The 21142-nt window shown below is 43.8% G+C and overlaps 1 protein-coding gene across 3 annotated transcripts in view; it reads right to left on the reverse strand.

The window, feature by feature from the left end:
• Positions 1-21142, reverse strand: part of LOC141982656 (ribosyldihydronicotinamide dehydrogenase [quinone]-like) — a 112535-nt gene that overhangs the window by 31198 nt on the left and 60195 nt on the right. Inside the window, exons 4-7 of one of the 3 annotated variants that reach the window (XM_074944935.1) lie at positions 19605-19735; positions 18185-18298; positions 14371-14472; positions 13162-13350 (exon numbers count right to left, since the gene is read on the reverse strand). In XM_074944935.1, the coding sequence (XP_074801036.1) occupies positions 13177-13350; positions 14371-14472; positions 18185-18298; positions 19605-19735 (521 nt within the window). In that variant the 3' untranslated portion in view covers positions 13162-13176. Of the gene's footprint in view, positions 1-5533; positions 5647-13161; positions 13351-14370; positions 14473-18184; positions 18299-19604; positions 19736-21142 lie in introns of those variants that run through there. The other 2 variants (XM_074944937.1, XM_074944934.1) reach the window with 2 other exon arrangements.

Consider the following 21142-nt stretch of genomic DNA (forward strand, 5'->3'; position numbering starts at 1 on the left):
TAAGAGGCTACCTGGGTTTGTGCTAGGTTGCTTTCTTCTCCCTCAAATTCTGGCCAGGGGCTTAATTAATAGGTTTGGATGATTATAGTAGCCCAAGTACACAGACCTGGGAACAGGGTATTGTTGTCAAGGGTTGGCTGCTAGCAGCTGCAGCAGATTAGCCCTTTAAGGCAGCAGGAAACATAACTGCATTAAGGAGTGGGAGAAGTGAGTGGGTGTCTAGAACGTGGCTAAACAAACTGTGAATGCTTACACTGCTGGCCTGTGGTTGTCTGGCCTTTTTCTCCTCCTCAAGCAGGGGAAGGGCAGAATCAGTAACGGAGCTTAACTTTTACTTGACTGACTAGCACACCAAGGTTCCATAGCAACCGGCCTGCCTTTGAATAGGGAACCTGGAGGAGGAACTGTTTTGACTGCAGAGCTAGAAAAACCTATCTTGAACTTGAGTACTTGTGGCACCTTAGAGACGTTAGTACTCCTTTTCTTTTTGCAAATACAGACTAACACGGCTGCTACTCTGAAACCTGCCATCTTGAACTGGAAACTAAGGGAGGGTAAAGGGTGTAAACTTGGGGAAGGAGAAGAAGGGAGAGTGTGTGGCTGCATCTAGTGCCTGCTCTTCTGTCAAAGGACCCATGCTTGAGCTCATCATTCCCTGAGGGCCCACCAGCAGGGTGCTGCTGGATTGACATGGAATCCTGAGGGAGAGCCCATGGCCCAAGAAGAGAAGCTAGAACATACCTACACCAGATTCTTCTCTTATCACTTGTCATTACTTTGAAAGGATATAGTTTCAGTTAGTTGGAGAGCTATCCTACAAGCAAGGAAACTCGGGCAATGGCTGCATTCAGATGGACAGAAGGTAAGCCCCTACCATACATGGCTATCAGTTTTGGTACATGGGCTAGGCTATGTCATTGATCTTATAAGGGAGCTGTGAGGCTTAACTAAACTTGTAAAAACACTTTAAGATCCTTAAATAAAAGGTCCTGCTATATGAAGACAAAGTATTTGTATTGTATATTTCTGACACCTAAATCTATCTATCATACTCTAGCTGCTCTTACCCTAACCTAAATCTTCCTCAGTCTGGATTTTCACACTTGTGAAGATAATCTCATGGGACTGAAAGTCAAGATCTGAGTTCTCTTCCAAGCTCTGCCCTAGACCTTGGGCAAGTGCCAACGGCAGTGTTGCTAACACTTGATTTTATTGGAAGTCTTGTGACACTTTTAGTGTCCTTTCTTAAGGTGTGGTAAAAATGAGAAAGTAAGCAAGAAATAAGAATGATAGATCGTGGGCTAATGGGATTACCTGAAAATCTCAGCTTTCATTTTAAAAATAAAAATAGTTCCTAGCCCTGATGGTTGCAGAGAAAAGCTTGAAAATGTGACCCATAAAGACTCAAACAAGAAGGGCAAATAGAAAGTTAATTTTGGAATCTTTTTAAAATCATATCTTTTGGGAGGGCAGGGAGCGGGAAGCTAGCCCTGACTCACGCCTTTTGAACATTTAAGGTTGGCAATATTGTGTCTTTGCCTCAGTTCCCCATGTATGAAATGGAGTGAAGATGCTGCCCTACCACATACAGGTGTTGGAAGGCTAAACTTTTTGAAGTCAGATGTAATATCATTTTAAAGTTTTACTTCAAAGAATGCAATGGGAGGAAAATAGCAAAGTGTGTAGCTTAAAAAAACCCAACACCCTGAGAAAACTGGAATCCTTTAATTGAAATGAAAGAAATCCCATGTAATGTAAACATGGGACTAAATGCATTTTAAAATCTATAAACCCATAACATTAAGATCCTAACTCAGTGACAATATATGAGTAGACCTAAAAATACAGTTCTACACACACAAACATTATTCATGGTCTTATATTACCAAGAAATGAATTCATGCCCTCAGGGTCGTCTTTTTTTCTTCTACAACAGAACAATTAATACTTAACGTGACGCAGGGAATGCAGTTCCCTATGCTATTTCATAGCCCGACTTTCAAAATGCATGTACACAACTGCACACCTACTATAACTTGCCTCTCTAAATCAGACATTTGCACATGCAATTGGTCAAGTACATAACTAACTAGTCATTTCTCATCCACGTAGCCAGTATGCACATGCAAGAACTGCATGTACATTTTTGAATATCAGGCCTTTAAAACTACACCAATTCTGTTGAAATTTGGAATTACTGTTATATTAAGTACTGTAAAACTTCCTGAGTGAAGACAGTTTTTGCCCCAAATAGCTTACAATCTAAGGCCCTGATCCTGTCCCAAATCACTTATGAATGTAAGTAATTGCAGGTCAGCAAATAGTCACATTGATAAAATAGAACACTGGGCATATATTTTTGAATATTAACAATCCTAAATGTTGAAACAGGACTCGTATGAAATTGTAAGCATGAAATACATCTTGATTGAGGGCCAAAACTAACTAGGGTCCAAATTCTGCAAAGTGCTGAGGACTTCTTGCAATGGGAGTCCAGGGTACTCAGTGTCTCATGGGAGATACTTAGTACCTTTGGGATTATGCACACACGATCAGATCCTAAAAGGTATGTGGACACCTAATTCCCATTGATTTCAATAGGAGTTAGACACCTAAATACCTTCTTGAGGATGTGGATTTAAATTAGACTTTTGCCTCTTTTGCCAGCATCTAGATGTGAATTAATTTCAGCCCAAGGAAGCAAAATTCCAGGAGAAATAAATGAGTTACATTAAAAACAGCAATGTTACAATACTTCATAAGGTGGACATGCAAGTTATACATTTAGGTGTAGCTGCACAAGGAGTAATGCTGCATAACTGTAAGATTATTTTTCTGTAAGCCCAGTTCCTTGTTTTGCAACTCAGTATAGTTGTCCTCCTCTCGGTCTGAACTCTACTTCTTATCTCCTCCCCCCTGAGATGACGTGCACAATGTCCTCCTCATAGGGATTCTCACTGGTGCTATGGTCAGTGGTAAGTGATCTATTTTCTGTTAAAACGTAAGATCCAAAGCTAAAATTTCTTGTCACCAAAGCAATTATTTGGGTGTTCAAGTCATTACTTAAGCTTCAGTTCTGATTTTTTTTTTAAAATGACAGTTTTCATATAACCAATCTGAAACCTCATAAAGGATGTACTAGATGTAGATTAGAGCTCATTATGTTGAAGGACTTCTGGTGGTTTCTTGGCATATGTCAATTATTCTACTTTCTAGTGAAATCACCAGAAGTGAATAACCACTTAGCTTATTCAACACTAAAAGAAAAATAGTAATTCTCTGTTTCTTGGGGATCACTAGTGACTTCCCTATTTCATAAATTGAAGGTCCTCCAGTCTTGCTTGGGTCATGTGGGTGGAATGGTGGCGGTACCTTCATGTGGCCTTAATTTCACCCACAAATCAGTGCCTGTTACACCTCCCTTTGAGTATCTTGAGTATTTGAGTATCTTCACCCGTCACTGAGTTCTGCCCCAACCCTTCAGGGGATTAACCATGTTTTATGCTTCATTAGTGTCCTGCACCCATTTCTTGAAATGTTGAATAAGTGTGGTTGCCAACTTTCTATTGGCAGAAAACCAAACTCCCCTGTCCTGCCCCCTTTTCCGAGGCCTCGCCCCTGCTCACTCCATCCCCCTCCCTCAGTTGCTCACTCTCCCCCACCCTCATCGTTCATTTTCACTGGGCAGGGGGTTGGGGTGCGGCCAGGGGAGTGGCAGTGAAGGCTCCGGCTGCAGATACGGGCTCTGGACGTGGGGCCAGAGATGAGGGGTTTGGGGTGCAGGAGAGGGCTCTGGGCTGGGGCAGGGGTTTGGGGTGCAGGAGGGGGTAAGGGCTCCAGCTGTGGGTGTGGGCTCTGGGGTGGAGCCAGGGATGAACAGTTTGGGGTGCAGGAGGGGGTGTGGGCTCTGGGTGGTGCTTACTTCAGGCAGCTCCAGGGAAGCTGCCGGCATCTCCCTCCAGCTCCTTAGCAGAGGCGCGAGCACATAGCTCTCTGTGCTGCCTGTGCCTGCAGGCACCGCCCCCTCACCTCCCACTGGCCGTGGTTCCTGGCCAATGGGAGCAGCGGAGCTGGTGCTGGGAGCAGGGGCAGCGCACAGAGCCTGTGGCCTTCCCTCTGCCTAGGAGCCAGAGGGAGATGCTGGCAGCTTCCTGGGAGTTGCATGGAGCCGGGTAGGGAGCCTGCCTGCGCTGCTGACCGGACTTTTAATGGCCTGACCAGAGATGCCAGGGTTCCTTTTCGACCAGGCGTTGTGATCGAAAACCGGACAGCTGGCAGCCCTATAAATGAGAACCCTTTTTACCAAAACCGAGGTAGGGTATACACACAGCAAGTGCTAGGAGAGCGGGGGCAGGGGTGAAAATTCTCACTACTTCCCCCTTCCACCCTGGGCGTGGGAATGGGGTATGGAAATCCCCACTGCTCTCCCAGCCAGGGAGGATGAGCAGACAGATCCCTGCGCTGGCAGCAGGCCGGGGGCTCCCCACCTCAGGCCGGGGGTGGGACGAGAGGAGATCAAAAATCCTCTCTCTCTACTACTGCCTTGTGCAGACCGAAACCGTCACCGAAAGGAAGCAGTGGCGGAGGCAGCCCAGTGGATGAGATTATTTATGACATATGCCCGTCGCTGTCCGGGCAAACAACCCCCGGCAAGGCGCCGAGAACCCTTTCCTCGCATCACACCGTCATTCGCACAGACAGCCCCAGGTCTGGTCCGGGACCAAGGTACAAAGTGGGGGGCTCCCCCGTGCGCACGCTCCCCTTCAGTTCCGCACAGCAGAGCCGCACAGTTCGGAGCCACTCCCGAGCGAGGTGGCTGTTAAAGAGACCGTCTCCTCTCCTGCAGACCCGCCTCCCCACTGAACCCAGCCGCTTTAAAGGAGTCCCAGGGAAGGACAGGCAGCTGTCTGGGGCTAAGGCCCGTCTGACGGGGGGGGGATCCGCTTTCCTCCTTTGGCTGGGGGTTGGTGGGCCGGTTTTTCAAGCCCTGGCAGCACACCAGAAAAAGCAAGTCAATCGAGGGATCAGGACACAACAATCGCGTCTGAAAACCTCCTGTGACAGGAGCGGATGCGTTTGTAAGAACGAAAGTTTGTCTAAATATTATACAAGATATTCACCATAGTCTAGGAGGCTGACCTGCGCTGGGAGCTGGAGCAGGGGGAGGGGATATAGAAGGCTTGTTCCACCATTAGCATTTGGTAAGAGATTGCAAAAAATCGGCCTCCACAACATGGGGTTGAGAAATTGAAACTAACTCTCCCTTTTCGGCAATAGCAAAGGAAGTCTGCTGAAGAAAGACAATCGAAGAATCACATATTTCCCCTCCTCTCCCATTTCATCACCCCAATAGTCCTTGATATTTAATATTATTACACCCTAACACATGCAGTATGTACACCCAAACGTCCCGGGAAATAAAAGGGAAGCGGGTTCCAGGCAGACCTACGTGTAACTCAACGAACCTGTACAAACAAACCAACAAAAATCTAGTCCCCAGTTAAAGACACACAGAGTGAAAGTGCTCTCTTACCTGCCTGTGCACGGAGCACTAACTCCAAGAAGATCGAGCCACTGCTGTCTGGCTTCAGCTCTTTTACCAAGCCTGGATTGATTCCTTCTCGCTGACGCCCGCCTTGCAGTGGGAGGAGTCATGTGAAACCGCATCAACAAAACCGGATCCCCAGCTGCATACATGCCAGCAGGCTGGGGAAGAGAGGGGAGCCTCTGGACAAGCTAATGAAAAACTGTACCATTCTTATAGGACTCTCTAGTTTCAAAGATTAAGTTCTGCCCTGATTTACAGACTGCGAAGCCACATGGAGGTCAGTGCGTAAAATGGTGTACTGACAGCCCCAAAAGATCAAAAATCATAAGGGGTTTGAGCCTTAGCCTGCTAAACCCATGGTTCTGAGTTCAATCCTTGAGAGGGCCATTTAGGGATCTGGGGCAGAAATTGGAGATTGGCCCTGCTTTAAGCAGGGGGTTGGACTAGATGACTTCCTGAGGTCCCTTCCAACCTTGATATTCTATGATAATTCTATGATAAGACTGCTTGTCCCAGACCTGAAGAAGAGCTGTGGGTAGCTCAAAAGCTTGTCTCTTTCCTCACCAGAAGTTGGTCTAATAAAAGATATTACCTCACCCACCTTGTCTCCACCTGCCATGAAATTTTTTTTTAAAAGGATTTGCAGAGGTTTGTTGATTTGCTATGGCCCTTGTTTGCATTGCAGTTAACCTTATGTTAGCAATACACAAGATAAATTAACTGGGGGTCTACCCTGTAGCTCAGAGTTCAGTGGCCCCCTCACTGTGCAGCAGGAATAGAGGCGCATTGCTGTGTGAACACAGAACACGTTAAGAGGAAAAATCATGGTTGAACCCAGATTAAATCTCCAGTGAAGACAAAGCCTTAGTTTCGCACATTGTGATGTAGAGAGCTTCGTCTTGTAGTGAGGCACCTGCTGTGGTGAGGTACCTGTTGCAACCTATGGTGCTGACCTTGGGCAAGTCAGTTAATCTCTGTGGCTCAATCTCCATGTGCACAGAATACTTTCCTACCTCACAGATTAAGTTCCCTCTAAACTACGTGGCTGTGCAGCTGCCTATTAAGCCCCACACAGGGGCTCAGTTCCGCAGCCGGGGGAGAGACACCTCTCCCCCAGCATGGACCTGCCGCGGCCGGGGGAGAGGCGCCTCTTCCACCACCACCCTCAGCCCTGGGGCTGCTGCGGGGAGTCCTGTAGCAGCCTGCACCCCAAACCCCTCATCCCTGGCCCCACCCCAGAGCCTGCACCCCCAGCTGGAACCCTCTCTGAACCCCTCGGCCCCACCTCCACCACATTAATTTTGTTATGTGCACCAATATGGAGGTGATGTGTGACATAACAAAATTCATTCCGCACATGCATGGAAAAAATAAGAGGGAACACTGCATCACAGGGATGCCTACGAGAATAAAGTCACTCAAGTTTGTGAGGCATTCCAACGCTATGGCAATTGGGACCAGGTAAGTAGCGTGAGGGTCAAGGAGATGAGAAGGTCTGTGGACAACCTCGTAGAGCTGTACTTTAAGAAGCTTCAAAGTTCTGCTGGCAAATCTGGTGGAGTTTATCAGTTCCTTGGAGGGGAAATAGTTGGCAAGAAATAAAAGTTGACACAAAGTTTTCATGATGAAAGCAGAGCTACTCAATTCCAGGAACTAAATAGCTCCTGTTCAAGGAAATTTACAGTTCACCCAGTACGTGTAAAATAGCTATGTATGCATCAGAATCTCTAAAGAATACTTTGACACAGAAATTCTATAGTGAGGTGTTAACTGTTTCTCTGAACAACAAAAATATTAAGTACCAAAGAATATGCACTGAAGCATCTGAATTTCCATCTTCAGGTGGTGTTGTATTAAACTATAGTACAGACTAGATACCCATTCTCATGACTTAAGAAACATCGTCACCATCTTAAAGAGGAAATTCCCAGACCTGGGAATGACAAGGCTGCACAGCTGCCCTGGGCTTTCTCTAGGATGAATACAAGGGTTCTGGTTCCCCCAATGCCCTTGAAATATCTGTAGGCAAAACTTTTATACTTTGCTTGCCTGGCCAGGATTTGGCACAGGGGAATTGAACGGCTCTCTGCCACTGTTTGTTGTGGCTGACTTAACTTACAAGTAGACACCTGCTCTCTTCCCTCCCCCTCCACCCCCCCAAAAGCTGACAGTTTTGAACTCCTTTTCTTAAAGGAGATAACTAGCATTGTATTTTAACAATATTTTGAGAGAACTGCACTGTCAAACTGAAATTTGATTCTCTCTAATCTGTAGAGTTAATACAAGTCTTCTTTTCATAGATTCCAAGGCCAGAAGGGACCATTGTGATCATCTAGCCTGATCTCCTGTATAACAGACCATCAAATATCCCCAAAATAATTTCTAGAGCTGACTTTTGCAGTTCAACTGATTGGTGGGTCTAGGCATCCTCAGATGGAATAGGCCATTATTAATACAAGCTAATTATTGATAGCCATTTTAGCAAGTTGTGAAACATCATGGATATAGTTACCAAATTCTGATTCAGAGTACAGTCGCTTGGTTAAGATTGCTTTTAAAAAGGTTTTAAAAAGGTTGGATGAAATCCTCACTCCACTGATTTCAGTGGCAAAAATCCTAGACCTCAATAGGCCAGGAATTCATCCATATTTGCTACTTTACATAGCAATGTGAAGGGAAAGGCTGACATCATGGGGGTGGGGGAAGAGAATTTCAATCTCCTAACTAATCATTTCTTTTCTATCGATCTATCCTGTATATAACCAGGAAAAGGTTTAGTCTGGAGTTCTCTCCAATCGAACAGCTTTCAAAATAATGCAGGGTAATAAAATATATCAGTGCATGTACTCTAATCTGTTTATATAAAAAAAGGTGTCTGCACCTTTATTATTATAGCTAGATTATCTATGTCCAAAAAGTACTTAATTGATCTAATTCTACACCCTTTTGCAATTTGACTAGCTATAGCCAATTACTTGACTACACTTGTGGTTCAAAAATATTTCAGTGCAAATAGCTGCGCATAGTCAGCTTATTAGTCAAAGGGAAAGCAGTGCAACATAAAAAGGAGACATACATACCACCCTTTCAGAGAAGTAATCTCATAGCATTCACCTTACATAGGTCTGCTTTCAAAGTATGCACTCAAGACTATCTGTATTTATATTGTGGCTGTTTACAAGCTAAAGGCACTCCATACATAACCCCACTTGTCTCTAGCAGTTTTATACTGATTTTTCTACACTGTCCTGTACTTTTCTTATCTTTGTCTTGGATACCTCCTTCCAGGCACCTTAATTGTACCAGGACTTATTAGTCATACATCTTGTTTCTGTCAGGTTATGTATTTGTTTGAGCCAAGAGCAGAATTCAGCTGTGCAAAGTGTTATGGGCTACACCTTAGTGTGAGTGAACAAGTGTGAACAGCATTCTGGGAAAAGCATAATACAGAGTACAGGTGTGCAACTTAGCATAACTACCCAGCAATCATACATAAGAATGGCCATACTGGGTCAGACCTAAGGTCCATGTAGCCCAGTATCTTGTCTTCCAACAGTGGCCAATGCCAAGTGCCCCAGAGGGAAGGAACAGAACAGGTAATCAACAAGTGATCCATCCCCTGTCACCCATTCCCAGTTTCTGGCACACAGAGGCTAGGGACACCATCCTTGCCCATATTCATTGATGGACCTATCCTCCATGAATTTATCTGGTTCTTTTTTGAACCCTGTTACAGTCTTGGCCTTCACAACATCCTCTGGCAAAGAGTTCCACAGGTTGACTGTGCGTTGTGTGAAAAAAATACTTCCTTTTGTTTGTTTTAAACCTGCTGCTCATTAATTTCATTTGGTGACCCCTAGTTCTTGTGTTATGAGGAGGAGTAAATAGCACTTCCTTGTTTATTTTCTCTATACCAGTCATGATTTTATAGACCTCTATCATATCCCCCCTTAGTTGTCTCTTTTCCAAGCTGAAAAGTCCCAGTCTTATTAATCTCTCCTCATATGGAAGTGGTTCCATACCCCCTTATTGTTTTTGTTGCCCTTTTCCGAACCTTTTCCAATTCCAATTTTTTTTTTTTTTTTGAGATGGGGCAACCACATCTGCACACAGCATTCAAGGTGTGGGCCTACCATGGATTTATACCTGATAAGGTGTACAATATTAATGTGCATATAATACATATTATGCACAACACACACACTGGCTACCAAATATAAACATTAGCGTGAAGCTGGGTGTAGGAAGGCTAATGTGTTTAATCTTTAAAATAGGAATGAGAAGGACCAGAATCATGGATGATTTTTTCATCTAATACAGAAATTTAAACTTACTGAGCTGAACCAATAAAGATAAAATGAATAGTTACTATTTTTTAGCAGAAATTGCCCTATCACTTCAATGTCCTTATGGGCTGTCCTGAGAAATCAGTAATGTAAAAAAATCAAGAAAGGAATATACTGTAGAGGATATTATATGCTTCCCCCTCCCACATGTCAGTGGTCCTTGGATTAATGATCAGACAACGTCCATTTCTATTTTACTCCATGTCTTGAAGACCACATTTCACAGTCAATTCATTGTCAATCTTTTATCAGAAATATTTAGAGAGGTAATTGGATTAAGGGATACAAGATATGTTAGACAACCAAGAGAGAAATTACTAACAACATATCAGTAAAGAGGACTGTCAAGCTGACTCCACTGACTCAAGAGCGTGACTGTTAAGAACCAAGACACAAACCCCTAATTGGCTGTGAGCTCTAAATTTAGATTTCACCAACTAACTATCAGTCAGTCTCCTTGGATACTCAGATCTGACTCACCGCCCAGGTAAGCTTGCCTTTGTGATAGGTGGCCCCTTATACTAAGTATCACAGCAATATTCAGGTTATTCCTAGTCCCAAAGGACCAATCACTTACCCCAGGTCAATTGCACCTTCGATGTCACACCAGAGACAATGCTTATAGTCAATCCTACAATAAACTATATACAGATTTATTAATAGGAAAAAGGAAACAGTTATTTATAAGGTATAAGCAGGTAAACATGGATACACAAATGAATGACAATTTGTTACGAAAGGTAACAGAAGCTTCTATAAGCAGCAAGCAAGCTCTATATGGCTCTTTGGGCTAACCCAGGCTAAACAGCTGGGGACCTCTTGTTTATACCTAGAAAACCTTGCCCTCCCATAGTCCAAGTAGCATAGAGATCCTCACTTCCTTCTGTTTAGGGGTTTTATTCCCCCTCCTGCCATATGCATTCAGCTGAAAACTCAGCTGATGGGGAGGAATCCACTTGCATGACTCACCTTCATGGGGGAAAAGCAGAGCAACAAAGTTGTATGCTCTTTAATGTTCCACACTAGTCTGTTTGGAGTCAATGGGGTTTCCCTCTGGAGAGGACATAACAGCTTTGGATGCAGGTAATAAGTTATTAAAAAAAGAAGTGGCAAATGTATTCCCTGCATGTGAAATCATAAGTGTCATACAACTGTGGCAAAGACTCAGGAATTTTATTTAATGCAACTGAACCAGAAACTTTAGTCAAATAAGTAAAAATAGTATCCCTTAAAGCCAGAATTTTCAGAAGAGCTCAACCACCATCACTGGGGAGAGCCTTTCAGAAGAGCTCAGTACCTAACATGTTGAGTTTTAAAAAAAATATCTGGCCACTTAATTTTGGTACCTAGTGTGGAGCTGAGCTCTCCTGATAATCTCTCCCCAGTTGCTGATACGGCTCTGTATTGCTCTCTCTTCCCGGCACAGTTCCTTCTAGAACCTTCAAGACCCCCTTATGCCTGGCATCATGACATTTTTTTTTTAAAGTGTATGTGTAGCCTGACAATAAGCATCATAGGAGATTGATTAGCAGTTTTGTGGAATTAATCCCATGTGACTTCCTCACAAATACTCTTAGCTAGAATTTCCAAGCATCTGCATTGTGCTGTTATAGAATTTAAGAGATGTGCCTAATTTTACCCTGACTGCAGTCTATCAATTTCTGTTGACTTTAGTGATTATAGGAGCAAGACTTCTCTGTATACATCCTCTTAATTTTTTGTGAGCAGAATATGCATTTGTCTTCTGAATAACACCTTTGATCAGTCTGCAAACAAACTGAGGATTTTTATTCTGAAAAAGTAAATATGCATGGACAGCAACTGCATTTGTATCTTACTATGTCTACCTTCTTCAGTCTGAACATGGATTTACGTGACTGGAAACATTGTAATCTGGTATCTACATCTTGCACACAACAGGTAAACATTCACAAAGAAGCATAATCGTATGTTTAACAGTATGTTAAGGTTGTGACAGCAACTGATCAGAGCCAGGAAATACACAATTAAGCATGAAACATACCATATATCCTACCACAAAAAATTCATCAGTTACTTCCCAGAGCCAAATTATCCCACTGAAGTCCATGGCAAAATTCCCAAACATTAAGAGCCAACCCACATCTACTGGTGTATCCTATTAGGCATTGACCCACACTGGGACAGTGGCCACGGCAGGTGTAGCGGGCAATGTGCCTCACCAAGTCAGCCACAGTGCCAGAGTCCCCCGGGGAAGCACATTTGCTGCTACATTTGTATTTAGGGGGAGGTACATCAGGCATTCAACTCCAGGGCTGAATAGCTCTGCTGATTAGTGTGAGGGGCCACAGCAATTGCCCTTGATCCCTCCCTCTTCCTAATGGGGTAGCTAGTGGCAGCGTAAGTGGGGACCAGTCCTTGAACTCAGAAAAAAGTATCCATTAAAATGTATGAGGAGGCAAAAATGGCAGGGGGCTTCACGTACCCTTCCTTGTGTACACACAACAATGCAATGGTGAAGGCACCAGTGTTGTATATTCATACTTCACTTTGAATTTGCTTCCTTTATTGGCATCTGAAACTGTCTTAAAGCTGCTTTACTATAGTTCAGTTGTAAATCTTAGGAATTTAGGAACTGACACATAGATCTGTTTTGGTATTGAAGGTTAAGGCTGGCTATAGTTCTCATGTAACCTAAATTACTGCATATCCTATATACTCAAACTGTACAATAATTCAAATGCAGACAAAACTTGCTTAAGAGAGCAGAGTTGACTGATAACTGGCTGTGACAAATCTTATTTATCACAGGATATTTCCAGGTCAATTTAACAAAAATGGCAGCTGGTGCACAAAAGTGTTGAAGTAAATCTGGCAATATCTTTCAGGTGTTTTGCAGGTCACCTGCGTCTTAGGGCAATAGCCATTATCTGTGATTCAATCCTATCCTTGTATGAACAGGCACTACTCTAAAAACACAAACAACCTGGTTATATACTAGGCACTAATATTTACTAGTTAGGGGGCCATGTCCCACACAGCAAGGAGCTGCACCACTCATCATTACACTGTACTCCTAAGAAGACAGGAAGATCGAGGCCATATTGCTAACTGAGCTATTACCAATTGGCTGTCTTTGGGTGTAATACAATCCAGCAAGTTTATGAGACTGACATTATGCATTGTGACTCCCCCCCCCCCCATACATGGTAAGGTACAGCATGAAGGAAAGAGAAAAGATACAACTGAGACAATTCCTGCAACTTCCCCGCCCCCATATCTCTCTAGTGTTGTGCCTGAACATTACTTAAAATACAACTCAGGAGTGCAGTTTATAGGCTTTTCCTCCCAGATAGTCTTCAGTCGCTGTGCCCAGGAGGTCAGCATCTCCTTTCTTTTCTCTTCTGTCACGTACTTGGGAGCAAAGCAGATCTGAGGAGCAAGGACTTTGAAACCACAGAAGTGCATTATACCATGCTAGATTCAAAGGACAAGAGACACATGTCAGAAAATGGTTCAACTCTATTTTTGCTACAGTTAAAGAATTCCGATTTTAAAATATTTCTCCTACCCCATGTGGGGCATGTTTTCTTTGATAAAACAGCATTGCTTTAAACTATCCATGTGGAAGGACAAAAGGATGCGGGAATGTACCTTTGCAACCACACTTGTGGACAAGTGTTGAAGGCTAGCCTATGATGCTTCTGAGTTTGATTAGTGTACGTTGTTCCCCAGTTCCTGGAACAGTTTTGAAATGCTATTGAAGCTATATAACTTTCCCTTTCAACTGTCATACACTTCCACGTTTGATGGCTGAACATTTAGGATACTATTGACTCTTCTTGGATTGTTCCTGAATGAAATTCATGTTTCATCCCTGTACTTCTATATTTGTTTTAGGCACTTCTGAATCTAGCTGAGTCATGCAATTCTGATTCACACAGTTCTGAATGAGTTTTAATGCCCTCTGAGTGAGCTAAATTCACTAACCTTCCTCTTTTCCGAACTTCAGGATATATTTACGATTAGCACCTTTCCATTAGTTGCCTTTTAAATGATGCAGCCAAATGGGCTTAGTAATGTTAATGAGTCTGCCTAGCTAGAAACTGCAGAAGAGTTTGTTAGAAGATGGAAGTGTTTCTGGAAGATCTAGGCCAAGTGATTCAACTAGTTTATGTCAGCAGGTAGATGTCACAGCACACCATGCCAGCCACACAAAGATTTCCCAACAAGCTGGCTCTTCCCTAGTCATGCTATTATATGCAAATCTCTTCTTTAATTTTTTTTGCCCTAATAGCAGCAGAGAAACTGGAAAACATGAAACCTATGTCTCAAATCAGAAGGAAAATAAAGACCTAACATTGCTCTTTCAAAATCGGATGGATTTTTTTAAAAGGAATCATGATTTCTGTGGGGCCTGTCTCTTGACTTTGAATGCTTGGAGTTGGCAGTACTATGAAAGTGCACAGTTATTGAGCAAATATTCATATATTGTACCTGGATGGGCCACAGGAGATAGCGAATGTCACCACTGACCCCTCCTTTTGAAAACATTTCTTCATCTCCTCCAGTGGTAAATGAAAGTAGGGCTAGTTTATTCTGGAATGAAGAAAATAAGACTTAGGCACATTTGTTTAAGAACAAGTGACCTGGTAGCTAAAAAGGACACTTCAGAAACACTAGATTAACTTGGCAGAACAGAGATGGATGAGGAAGCTGACCCCCTTTTCTGTCCTCCTCAGACCCTGGCCTTTTCACACAGTACCACTTACTGCATCTCTGGTACACAGCATGTTGATATATGGAGTAGTAAAGTGTGTGAAAATAGCTCTGTGGGAAAACATACATAAAAATGCATGTTACTTGGGACTTTACCTTTTGCCATCTGTAAAATGGGGAAGATGCTTGCCCTTCCTTGTAAAGTGCTTTGAGATCTATGGTTGGAAAAATTGAGTGCTAAGTGTGTTTATGCTCCTCCCTCTCCCCAAGATGGAAACTGCATCCTGTATACATAGTAGTCTTCATTTAAAGCTTCTCAGTTACCCAACTAATCTATTCTCAGGCATTTGTTATGTTCTTTAGGTGTATTCCTTGCACTAAGTATTTTACCAGACCCATGTTTCCTCAGATTCTATAACCATGGGATCTGCCACAGATTTGTACCCCAGCATCTAACTCTTATTTATGGCTGCCAAGGGAACCTTTCAAATGTGAACTGAACACAACGGATGCAGCAGCCTCGTTGTCCCAAATTTGCAAACAGGCCAAAATGACAGCTTTTAAAGGGTCTGAATCGCCTGTGTTTGTCTCACTGGACTATTTCTGAAATCTAAAATGAAAACTTAAATGTTGGCATTGTTAAAATGATCAGCAAATTAAATAGTCAAGTAATCTACATATCCATCATTGTGGGATATTGGATGTGAGAAATAAGCATCTTCAAATCTTCAGCTAATGACTAGCTCTGCTATTCACAATGCCAAGAACAGCTCAAAAGTTATGAATTGGTGTCTGGACATGCCAATCTTGCTTGATTATAGGGTAGAGAGTTGAAAAGGGCAAAAGTGAATGGCTAAGATAGGAGGTCACAAAAATCCACACACACGAACCACAAATAATACTGAGCACTCAATTTATAAGACTCCAAATGAGGTTTTATAGCCTGAGCCCAACCTCTGGCATTAATCATGGAGCAGAAATCTTTCTACCCAATTCACCGCTATTTGTTATAGATTATCTCAGTCTTCATGCCATAGTAAGGTGGCACAGTTTGAACAATTTAGGGCTATGGACCAACTTAAACTGGTCACAAATTCGGATGACCTTGACAGAGTGGGATATGTTTGCATCAAATTATGAACTCGTTTTTTATTAGGTGTTGAACACATGTCTAAGTTGAACGCAGAGGGGAGCCTATTGTATTGCATTCCAGACACCTTTCCCAGGTAGGGAAGCTTACTGAATCCTCAAAGGACCAGCAAGACTACAATTTACGGCCATCAGCTTTGTCACTCAACTACTTGCCTACTCCTATAGAGCAATGAGCTCTCTATGCAGGTGGGGCAAGTATGACTGGAGGAAGGTTTGGAGCACCCCAATGGAGCATATAATAGAGAGACAGAAGTCTATTTGGCGACGGATACTGATCTGGATGCGGGGGGTGGGGGGTGGGAGATGACCATCACCACATAGAAGGAGGCTTTGTTGCAGGGCAGAGGGCAGGAAGGACTCTGCCCAGCCTGAACAGTGAGGTACTTTGGACTCACAGAAGGGCTGAGATCAGACATGGGGAGGCTGTGTCTCAGGACTTGTTTCCTTTTCAAAGATCAGTAACTCTCTAATGTTTTTTAAGAGAAAAGTGATTGTGGTTAAGAAATTCCTTTGCTCAGCCTGTGCTTCTTGCTTGCCTGCCACATGGTTCCTAGAGAGGTTAAACTAGAAGCCCAGAGTGCTCACAGCCCAGGGGAGGCTCTGGGGAAGCATTTGTCAACTGACTGGAGGGATTGGGATGGCAGCATCCTATATTCCAAGGGCAGGCATCAGACAAGAAGTCTGAGCCTGGGAGTGTGTCCTTGGGACCCAGAGCTAGAAACAGTGACTAGTTATGACCTAGACCCAGCTGGTTTGGACCAGGTGGGACCCAGAAATTATCCACTTACTACAGACTGACCATACAATCTGGCCCCATGTCCCACTGTACTAGTCTTCTTGAAATGCTAGATCGTTGTTCATTTCCTCACCCCACCTTCCTTCAGCTATGTGTGCACATTACTGGATTAAAAAAAAAACCCCTAAAAAGTATTTTCTACCATGAAAAACTGTTTTTTTTTAGGTTTGCAATGGGTACAGGGTTTTTTTCTTGCCTGTAACTAATTATTGTACTCTTTATTCTTTTGTATTTCTTACTCTCTTGCCCATTAAACAAATTTATTTTCATAGAATAGCAGGGAAAGGTAAAAGAAAAGACACATGCATTAGGGCTGACAAGCGGTAGTGCTTCACCTCTGTGCTTAATACGCAACAGCTGATTAAAATGAATAGTCTGTCACCAGTAACTATGTCAAGCATTTCTTCCTGTTACACCAGAGCTTTCTAATGCTCTAAAATATATCTATTTTAAAAGGCAGAGACTGCTATAGCTGCTTATTGTATCTTCCAGATAGCTTACTAAGCACAGAGGGCTCCTGCAGGATCTGCACTGGCTGCCTATTGGTCTCTAGGTGGACATTAAGATGTTAGTTATGACCAATAAAGCACCAGGGTTTTATAGAATGGGCTGGGGGCAGCCTACCTAAGGCACTGCCTCTCTCTCTATGCCATACTGCCACAACTGTGCTTAGCAGGAGGGCTCAAGTTGGATCCTATTATTGTAAAAGAGAGGGGCAGCTCGCAAGGCATTCTCCACAAGATCAAGTCTCTGGAACTTGCTCTGATATTGGCAGCGTCTGATGATCATTCAAGCATGCTGCAAAAGACACGTTTGTGTTTTTGGAGAAGGCAAAGGTGTGCTTCCTAGACGATGGAGCGGTGGAAAGGAGTTTTTGTCGGTGGCAGGCTGGCTAAGTTCTTGCTGGAGTGATTATGTAATGCTGCTGAAATTTTGAATTGCTTCTTAATGTGTGTGTGTGTTAGGGCACCTAAAGCCTAGTACAGGAGGATTTTTAGTTATTTTAAATAAATTGCATGCCCAAGAATGTACTACACACCCCAGAAAACAAATACATCATCCCTCCCCTGCAGATTCTGCAATCCACTTTCAGAAAAACCTAACGTGAGGGTCCCAGCCAAGGCAGGAGGAGGAGAAGGGAGATAATAGCATATGGCTGAGGCTTGCACGCATCTTGATAGTCCTATTTGCATCATCTTTCCCCCATGCACACTTGTCCTGGGCAAGATGGAAGGATCTGCCAGAGGATATTCGGTGGGTAGAGAGTCTGACCATCTATATGAAATGGTGCAAAGCCTTTCGCTATATAGACACCCCTTTCTATTCCCAAACCACTACCAGCCTCCCACTCCTACTCAAAATTAAACACCCCCTTCCCTACGCAGAGTTTTTATTCTGAAAAGGCAGAAGTGCCCGAGACTCCATGATGTTGGCACTCGTATACTAGAGGGCAGTATAAAACTCTAAGGTACAGAGAAGAAATAAGTTTTTAGGAAGGATTTTGAATGATCACTGAGTGCCACTAAAAAGCCTAAATCTCATTTATCCATTTAGATTAAAAATAAAATTACAGCATAGGAACAGACAAGAATTATACAAAAAAAAAAAATTGTTTAGCCTAATGTAACAGTCCAGGGAACATACCTTGAGTAAGCCATCATCATAACACTGTGGGAAATTGTGAGCAAATCCTTGGACCAAGACTCTGTCTATCCAGCCCTTCATAATGGCAGGCATGCTGAACCAATACAAGGGAAACTGAAACGCAAAGCAAAGGCTCTTGTTAATAGTGAGATGTAATTGGCAGAGGTACACCATTTCCTTTGGCCTTGTTTCTATGCTAAGAACATCTTATCACCTTAATCAGTCAAGCCATTCACAGATCAAGCACTGTAAATAAAGCCTATCATTCAGAGAATGGAGGAACTATATTTGCTTATGGTTGTGGGGTTTTTTTTGTAATATTCTTTTGAAAAATGCCATGAGATCTCCAAATGTCCGTGAGTTTTCAGAATCTCTTACACCTCAACCAAAACATGAGCCTTCTGACAGACACTGGATTCATGGGGCAGAGGGGCTGTCAATTTTCTGTAGCACCTGGCTTTTTTCATTTCTGCTATTGACTAAACCAGAGGTGAGCAAACTATGGCCCGCGGGACCATCCTGCCTGGCCCTTAAGCTCCCGGTGGGAGATGCTAGCCCCTGGCCCCTCCCCTGCTGTCCCCCCTCCCCTGTAGTTACGCGGGCAGTGCGGCTTGCGCCCACCCACCTCCCAGGCTTTCCAATAAGCCAGTTCTGCTGCTCTGAGTGGCATGGTTAGGGGGTGGGAGAGAGGGCTGGATAAGGGGCAGTGGGTCCCTGGGGGGCAGTCAGGGGACAGGGGGCGGTTGGATGGGACGGAGTTTCTGGGGGGTGGGGCAGTCAGGGGACAAGAAACAGGGTGGGTTGGATGGGCGTGGGAGTCCCGGGGGGCCTGTCAGGGGGTGAGGGTGTGGCTAGGGATTGGGGCAGTCAGGGGACAGGGAGCAGGGGGGTTGGATAGGGGGTGGAGTCCCGGGAGAGATAGTCAGGGGCGGGTGGTCCCAGGAGGGGCAGTCAGGGGACAGGGAGCAGGGGGGGTAGATGGGGCGGAGGTGCTGGGGGGAGATCCTGGGGAGAGGCAGTTAGGGGCTGGGGGGTCCCAGGAGGGGGCAGTCAGGGGACAAGGAGTGGGGGAGAAGTTGGATGGGTCAGTGGTTCTGAGGGGGGCAGTCAAGGGGAAGAAAGTGGGAGGGGGCAGAGACCAGGCTGTTTGGGGAAGCACAGCCTTCCCTACCCGGCCCTCCATACAGTTTCACAACCCTGATGTGGCCCTTGAGCCAAAACGTTTGCCCACCCCTGGGCTAGACCTTGTAAGATCACAGCCCAAGCCTTATCTGCATTATCAGCATGAGCAGTGCATTGAAAGTAAATGACAGTGGGAATTAGGTGTCTAAACTTTCCAGCTTTTTATAGTTTCTTTATTACTGTATTTGTTTTAACGCCATATTAAGACCATAAGATTATTAATAAGAAAAATCATGACCTGAAAAATCACTAAATCAGCAGCTTGAACCTTCCTCTGTTCCTCAATCAAATCACTAGCCAAGCATCTTCTCTTGTAAGCTTCCCATGATTCCACTCCATAATCAAAGTGTTCTGAGTTGTGCAGACAACCTGTGGAAGAAACATGGACATTGTTTATCCCACTTCTAGCATTAAATCCACATAAGATAATTCAATACAAGTCACAATCTGCTGTCATAGATTGGAATATTTCATCCCATTGATTTATCATGAGCCGCACCATATTGTAAGGAGTGATAGATGAACTGCTGATTTTTTTTTTTTTTTAAAGTGTAGGTGAATCTAGTACTTGCAAAAGTATCAGTACTCGTTTACATTAAGGCCCCTCTGTCCCCCTTTATGCTACCAGAGTGGTGTAAAAGGGCCTTAATGTAAATGAAAATCAAGCCATCAGAGTTTAGGGCCTGATCCTGAGCATCTGCTAAGGAGCTTCACCTCTTCCTGAAGTCCATGCGACCAGAGTGGGTGAGGACTTTCAAAGACCTGACGCGGAGCATGGGTTTGAATCAGACAGTCTGCAACCTTCCTTGCCCACTTCTGCCAGTGCTCTTGTAACATCAGTCTTTCGGTTCTACGTTTTCCTTTAACAGACACTGACAGCTCTGCCAAATTGTGTAATGGCTTTGCACTTTCACTTCCTAAATTAGGACAGCATCAGGATTAAAAACCTACCTCTTGGTGAATGGCTTTCTTAACTATGATAAACACTTGGAAACCAGTTTTAAATTTAATATGATCTCCACTGGGTTTCTCTCAAGTTTTTACTAAACTAATAAATGGACAATGGCATTACCATATTCCATCAATGTGAATCATACTTAATAGATGACACAAACCCCAAACATACATGAATGAACACTTGGGAATTATTTGCAGAAAGCATCTGTAACCAGATAGCTCCTTGGGAGGAGGTGTTTTGTAATGATGCCTCTTTAAGAAGACACACAAACACTTGTAAGTTATAATACACAAACATTTGGGCCCAAAGGCACAGGGCTATTAAAAAACCTCCAGTCTTATTCGTAAGGGCCGAATCCTGCTACTGTTGTAGTCAATGGCAAAACTGTCAAACTCAAGGATGTAGGATGGATTCCTAAAGTGATATCCTCTCGTACTGTGGTTTTCAACCAGTGGTCCTTGAACCCTTGGAGGCTCTGCAGACTATGGGCAGGTCTACGCTACCGATTGCGTTGCTCTAAATTATCTTGCTCAGGGGTGTGAAAAAACTCCTCCCCCCCCACAAGTGATGCAAGTTTCACGCTGTCCACACCAGCACTAAGTCAGCAGGGGCCACTCTCTCACCAACATAGTTTCTGCTTCTCATCCAGGTGGAGTAATTATGCTGACGGGAGAGCTGTCTCCCGTCGGCATAGCGTTTTTTCACCAGATGCACTACAGTGACGTAGCTGCATCAGTGCAGCTGCTCTGATGTAGCACTGTAGTGTAGACTTGCCCTATGTCTAAGGGATCTGCAAAAGGTAACTATGAAAATAAAGG

This window comes from Natator depressus, chromosome 2, assembly GCF_965152275.1.
Source record: "Natator depressus isolate rNatDep1 chromosome 2, rNatDep2.hap1, whole genome shotgun sequence".
Classification (NCBI taxonomy): domain Eukaryota; kingdom Metazoa; phylum Chordata; order Testudines; family Cheloniidae; genus Natator; species Natator depressus.